Source organism: Peromyscus californicus, unplaced genomic scaffold, assembly GCF_007827085.1.
Source record: "Peromyscus californicus insignis strain IS unplaced genomic scaffold, ASM782708v3 Scaffold_20__1_contigs__length_68692818, whole genome shotgun sequence".
NCBI lineage: Eukaryota > Metazoa > Chordata > Mammalia > Rodentia > Cricetidae > Peromyscus > Peromyscus californicus.
This window is the reverse complement of record NW_026294503.1, coordinates 40,931,795-40,938,215: the sequence shown is the minus strand read 5'-3', so window position 1 is coordinate 40,938,215 and position 6,421 is coordinate 40,931,795. Positions and strand designations below refer to the sequence as shown.

Sequence of the window (6,421 nt, the reverse complement as noted above, 5' to 3'; positions counted from 1 at the left end):
TACCCTGGCACCTGTTCCCCTATGGGATTCCAAAGCCACTGTCCTCCTGCTTGGGTCCAGACTGGGGATGTGTACTGCTCACATAAATGCCTGGGGCACGTGCTTTATTGGGGTACGACTAGAGTCCTCCACTGGACAGCTGCACGCGCACTGGGAGCAGGGTCTGCAGCTGGTCAGCTGGTGGCCACTGAACTCGGGTGACGAAGAAGAGGCGGAAGTGGTCCAGGCGTGCCTCTTGGAACTGGGAGGGGTCATACTCGGGTCCATCAGTGGGCCGCAGCAGGGACAGATAACCCTCCTGTGCCAGCAGCCCTCGACTCAACAGCGCCTGCGCCAGGCCAGGCTGCACCACCTCCAGCTGCTGCTGCACGACTGGGAACAGGTCCATTTCCCGCAGGTCAAACACCAGTGGCTTCCCGTACCTGTACGTGTGTCTGGTGAGGAGGCAGGTAAAGGGGGGGGGGGGGGGGGAGGACCTGTCCTGGACCCTGCCTGCCATACCTGATTGCCCCAAGCAGAGCCAGCCGGATCGTCTCTGGTCTCAAGTGCTCCGGGTTTACAGTGTCCACATAGTTGGTGTCCTGATATCTCAGGAAAGTGGCTGCCTGGCCAGAAGGGTCGATGACAAGAGGCCACCTGAAGGCAGCCACCTGGTCACTGCCATCTGTGGGCACCTCTGACTTGTACCCACACCCAGCCTGGATACTGACCGTCCATCAGCTCGGATTCGGTCACCTACATCCTTCATCAGCACGTCGTGAAGCTCCGTGACCTTGCACTTCAGCCCAGGTGCTTCTGTCTCATCTGTGGAGGTGTCAGTCTGAGGAACATGGGAAGTGCTAAATCCCTTCCCTGGCGTCTCCTCTCCAGCTCCGCCAGCTGCCCCACCACAGCCATGCCCACCCTCCCTGGCGTCTCCTCTCCAGGTCCCCCAGCTGCCCCACCACAGCCATGCCCACCCTCCTGGGTCTTCTCCCGCAGCTCCAGCCTGGCCATGGCCAGTGTCTCCTCAGCCTTTTGTGCCTCCTCCCGCAGCCTGTCCACTTGGGCTTCTGCATCCTTGATGGCCTAGAAAAGGGGCCACACCGACCATTGCTCTCCCCACCCCTCAGCGTCACCACCTACTTTGTGGGAGGGTGGGGGTGGGGTTGGCTGCCCAGATACAAGAGGTCAGTACCTGCCAGGACCTCCTGGCTCCACCCATGCCCCCTCAAGGAGGCCACTGCTACTAAGTGACACCTTAGGTTTGGAAGGGGAGCCCCCAGACCGGTGTGGGGCATGGGGAGATCTAGAAAGCACAGTGGCAGCGGGAGCCCCACCTGCAGTGTGAGCTCCGTCTTGCCCATGCCCTTCCTCTCACACTTATCATGCTCCGTGATCCTCCGATTGAGCTCACAGTAGGCCTGTTGTAGCTGTGGGAAGACAAGGCTTGCAGCAACTCACCCCCACCTGACCCTTCAGCTCTCAGCTCCCCCCCACCCCACCCCTGCCTGCCCAGTTTTCTTCCTGGAGGGAGGCCTAGGTCACAGCTCACCTCCTTGTGACACCTCTGCTGTTCCTTAGCCAGCTGCTCCACCTTGAGGTTGATGCTGCGGTGTGAAGAAGCCAGCTGGTCAAAGTCGGCCATGTTGTTGCCATCACCCCCCTCTGCCCCCCCCCCCCCCCCCGCTCCCCCCCTGAGGCGCACCGCTTGGCCTCAGCCTCCTTGTGCTTCTGGGCCTCCTGAGCCCTGCGCTCCTTCTCAGCCTCCATGTTCTGGAGCATAGCTTCTGTGAGGCTCAGGTCCCACGACTGCAGCACGCTGGCCACTGTCACCAGCGAGGCCACCTGAGGACAAGGCATTCGGTGCTTAGAGCCATGTGTGTCTGAGTGGTCTGCCAAGCTAGGAAGGAGGCGCTTCCTTTTTAGAGGATTTGGAAAGGCTAGGGTGCCGTGGCTGGGAACTGAGAGAGCACAAGCCAAGACCACAGGTCCCCTGGGCAAACTGCCTACATCCAAGCAGACCCAGCTCCAGTGGCAGAGCTTCCAGGGCCACTTTTGCCCCTCTCCATCTGCCCACCAACCAAGCTTGCCTCCATCTACTACTCATGCAAGGCCACCAAGGCCTCTAGGCTGCCCGCACTACAGGCACAGACACTGTTGTCTGGAGTTGCCATCATCAGCTGTCCGCCTGAAGATCTACCCTTCTAGGACACAACCTCTAAGAGCCACAGAGACCTGGGTGTGACGATTTACACATGTAATCTCAACAGTCTCTTCCTTGCCTGGCTGTGAAAAGCAGAGATGATGCTCATGAGGTCACAGGAAGAAGAGGGATGATGAGGCCTGGCAGACTTGGCCATCATCCACAGGTACTGGAGGAGAGATGGAGAAGGGTCTACATAGAGGGCTGTGAGCCTCTGGAAGGGTGGGGACGTGGCTGACCCACACGAAGTACATCTGTCCAGTCCCCTCATGCTGATGCCTTAGAGTCAGGCCCTGTCTGTTGGCCCCATCTTAGCTCAAAGCCCGACAGAGACAAACGCATAATCTTTCAGATTCAGCTGCTTTACAGGGAGCCCAAGTTTAGTTTTAGAAATTCAGGGACTGCCTGCTCGTCATAGACTACAGATCAACACCCAGTTGCTGCAAACCTCAGTCAAGACACCGCCAAGGGCTGCCTGGGCCTTTCATTGCCAGCATTGCCCTTCACAGATCTGAGCTCCTTGGTGTTGAGCGACATCAGATGGCACTGCCACCTATAGATGGTATACTACTGACACCTTTTGTCCAGTGTCTTCCTTGGTCAGCTCCATCCTTGGACACCACAGCATCCATGTCCTCTCCTCTAGATCCCTCCTGTTTGACACCTCCTTGGACAGATCCATCCTGGACACCTTTCTTAAAATCGCCACTATCCGCCTGTCCACCCTAGTGACACAGCCCCTTACCCTGCTCCACTTCTCACATTTCCTTACAGTTTTATACTATGGAGTAGACTATATCCATGGGCACTTATCTAAAAGAATAGAGAACTATGTGCCAAGATTTTTGCCAAGGAGCTTGATGGTTATCTGTAGTCCTGCAGAGCTGGGCTGTTACCGTCTGGTGTGTGGAAACAGCTTACAGATTGGGGGGGGTTGGCCTGTGAGTGGAAGAGCTGCACTCAGTGGAAACCAAAAGAGCACAAGAGAGTGGCATGGTGCATTGATGGGTGTCCCATGAGCACATCAGTGGTTTAATAAGTTAATGAAGTGTCAGGATAAAGACTGAGCTAATTGAAAGGAAGACATAACACACAGCATGTGGCAAGTTACTGCAGTTAACTGATGCCCGAGTCCAGCGAACATAAGAACGAGTTGAATTCACTCAATACAAGCTTCTGCACCCACCGCCTCAGCGCGCCACTGTCTTTGCCCCCCCCCCACAGCCACTCCTCTTCTCCTTTCTGTAAAAACCACCAATCTGTCTTCCATTTTTATCATGTCGCCACTTTGAGATGGAATCGTGGACTTAGTGCTGTGGGAGGGGCTTTTTCTCATAGTTCCCTGGAGGGTTATGCGAGTTGCTGCCAATCACTGCCTCCATCCTCCTGGCTGAAAGGCGGTCCAAGCTGTGGGTGTGCCAGCTTTCACCATGAAAGGATATCTGTATCCGGACTGTGTCCAGTTTGGGGCTCTTACCATGCAAGCTTCAGTGGACATTATTATGTGAACACAGCTTCAGTCCACTGGGCTGAGTGCCCAGGATCATGGCCGCTGAGGGACACAGTGTGTTTAGATCTTCAAAGTCTGCAGAGGAGGAGCCCTTGGCCGTGTGTGCAGCAAGGCATGAGACTCCAGTTTGTCTACAGCTTGCCAGCACTGGTTCACCCCTTCCGTCACTTCAGCTGTCACAGTGTGTGCTGACACAGGACACGCTTCTCCCTGTCTGTCATGGCAGGACAACGTTTATTTGCTGTTGAGATGGGATTTGCTTATATGCCCCAGGGGAGTGTCCTTGGTCAAATATATGATTAGTGACCGGGTTCTCCCCATAGCTGGCCATTACTTCTTGTCAGGGTCTTGTGAAGGGAAACTTTCTTTCTTTTCTCTCTTCTTTCTTTTTTTTTTTCCCTTCAGAGAAGAGTGTGAATGCAGTCCCCCACTACCACTAATTATGCCATCGAGTTTCCCATATGTGGGGAAATCGCAGGGGTCAGCACATCTGGAGTGCAATGGATAAGCCTCGCCCTGGGAAAACACCTCTGTGATCACAGTGTCTCCTCTGCCAGATTGGTATGCTCTTCATCTTGGTGAAGCCCAGCTTTTCCTGCTGTCTTCTTGGTGTGGTATCTAAGAATGCTTCTGCATGCCCTAGGGTCCAGAGATACTCCCTGTGTCTAAAAGCTTAGTGGTTCACTGTTTATGCTGAAATCTCAGATCTGCTGAGTTGATTTTGTGTCAGGTATGAGACTCAGATCAGAACTCCTTTCTTGGCCGGTGGGCTGCCAGTGAAGTGGCTCTGGTACCTTGGGTTGAGATGGGTGTCCTTCTTGACAGCTGAGAGTTAGGACACCTCCCCAATTACCAGCCCTGTGGCTGCCCAACAGTCCTCTGACCCTCTGTGCCCTCCAGGCACTGGCTCTTGGGCACTCTCTGAACTCCCAGACTCCTGCTGTACCGTTCACCTGTAGACTTCACCTGCTAGCCCAGGAGCTTAGGCTAGACCCCGGAGAAGTGTCCACAGGAAGCAAAACCGGAAGCGGCACCTGAGGCTGGGGTCCCAGGCTGGGCAAAGAACCTGATGTCCCTTCAAGGGGCGCAGAAGCAAGTGTGTGCCCAAAGGCCTGACACCCATCCTGCCATTGCTGGCAGCACCCTCGGCTTTAGGGGTGAGATATGGGGTAACTAGCTTTAAATTCAGGTGACCTAAAGGAAATAAAGGTAAGGTCAGGGGTGGTACCCAACACCTGTGACCCCACAACTGTAGAGTCTAAGGCAGAAGGATCAGGATTGTTCCTGGCCAACCTGGGATATGATGAAGTGGGTCCGTGTGTGTGTGTGTGTGTGTGTGTCTGTCTGTCTGTCTGTGTGTATGTATGTCCGTCTGTCTGTCTGTCTGTGCATGTCTGTGTGTGTAAATAAACAAACAGAAGATAGAGGCACTTCCTGGCCTGGCTTCTCTGAGTTGCCCCACAGCTGAGTGAGCAGCGACCTCCCACCGGACCGACCAACAGGGACCCACATGTTCCCAGTGCTCAGCATGGGCACCACAGCACTCCCTCCAGCTGGGGGGCAGTTCCACTGACTGAGCGGGAAGAAACAGGGAAGAGCAAACTGGTCGGTGCATCCCCAGTTGCCTAAGCACCTGGGATACCTGGCCAACCTCTGAGGCCAGAGGACTGTTTCCTAATCTACCACAGCAGCTGTATGCTCGGGTAGCCAGAGCACTGATGGAGCTGAAATGAACTGCACAGAAGGTGTCCCCTAGCAGACAACAACCAATGTTCAGAAACCGGCGGCGGGTGGGGTGGAACCAGATGCAGAACCTAGGGATCCCTGTATCCTGTCGACATTTTTTTTGTTGTTTTCCTTATGAGACAGGGTCTCTCTGCCAGGCTTCTGGCCTGGAACTCCTCTCCACCCACTTGCCCAGTCCTGGGATTACAGATGTGCACCACCACACCAGAAACCTTTGGAATAGGGATGTGCGTGCCAGGGCCACACCTGCTCCGGAGTGCTCCCGTCATCCGCGTACACCCGGGGGTCTGCTCCGAGCTTCAGAAGCACCTCCACGGCTTCCAGGTGGCCCCCAAAGGCAGCCCGGTAGAGCGGCGTGCGGCCGAAGGCGCCCTGCGGAAAGGGCTCCCTGAGCGCGTGCGGGGACCGGGCCACGCCGCCGCCGCGCGCACCGCGCCCACCTTGCTGTTGGGGTTGGCACCCAGCTCCGCCAGCAGCTGGATGGCCATGGGCTGCCCGCCCGCCGCCGCCTCGGATAGAGGCGTGTTCCCGTGGCTGTCCTCGCACTCCACAGTGGCCACGCGCCTCTGCAGCCGCCGAGCCTTGCCCGCCTCGTCGTGGCCCACGCCTTCGCGCGTCAGCAGCTGATCCACCTGGGCGCAGGGCAGTGTCACCCTGGCGCCCGCCCCTTCCCGCCCACCCGCTGCCGCCGCCGCCGCACCGACCTCCTTAAGCACCGCGCGGATCTCGCCCAGGTCCCCTTCGAAGGCGGCCTCCAGCAGGCGGCGGCGGCGCTGCAGCTCCTCCCGCCGCGCGCGCTCCGCCGCCTCCTCCTGCTCGCGCTGCCGCCGCGCCTCCTCCTGCTCCCGGCGCACCATGGCCAGGTAGGCCTGCAAGACATGCATGACCCGTGGTCACCGTCCCCAACGCCCAGAACGCTGCCGCAGTGTCCGCAACTCACGGTCACTGTGCAATCCCGACATCATGCCCACAACCTTGAG

The 6,421-nt window shown here is 57.2% G+C and overlaps 1 protein-coding gene and 1 non-coding gene across 2 annotated transcripts in view; both read right to left on the bottom strand.

Moving 5' to 3' along the window:
- Positions 1 to 4: 4 nt before the first annotated feature.
- Positions 5 to 6,421, bottom strand: part of Iqank1 (IQ motif and ankyrin repeat containing 1) — a 30,288-nt gene continuing 23,871 nt past the window's right edge. The window contains exons 4-13 of the mRNA XM_052748081.1: positions 6,146 to 6,310; positions 5,882 to 6,073; positions 5,688 to 5,813; positions 1,688 to 1,827; positions 1,535 to 1,589; positions 1,320 to 1,412; positions 960 to 1,068; positions 711 to 804; positions 502 to 636; positions 5 to 422 (exon numbers count right to left, since the gene is read on the bottom strand). Of these exons, the coding sequence (XP_052604041.1) occupies positions 119 to 422; positions 502 to 636; positions 711 to 804; positions 960 to 1,068; positions 1,320 to 1,412; positions 1,535 to 1,589; positions 1,688 to 1,827; positions 5,688 to 5,813; positions 5,882 to 6,073; positions 6,146 to 6,310 (1,413 nt within the window). The 3' untranslated portion in view covers positions 5 to 118. The remainder of the gene's footprint in view (positions 423 to 501; positions 637 to 710; positions 805 to 959; positions 1,069 to 1,319; positions 1,413 to 1,534; positions 1,590 to 1,687; positions 1,828 to 5,687; positions 5,814 to 5,881; positions 6,074 to 6,145; positions 6,311 to 6,421) is intronic.
- LOC128117262 (U1 spliceosomal RNA) lies at positions 4,098 to 4,260 on the bottom strand. The gene has a single exon (XR_008220752.1). It is a non-coding gene; the product is annotated as a U1 spliceosomal RNA (small nuclear RNA).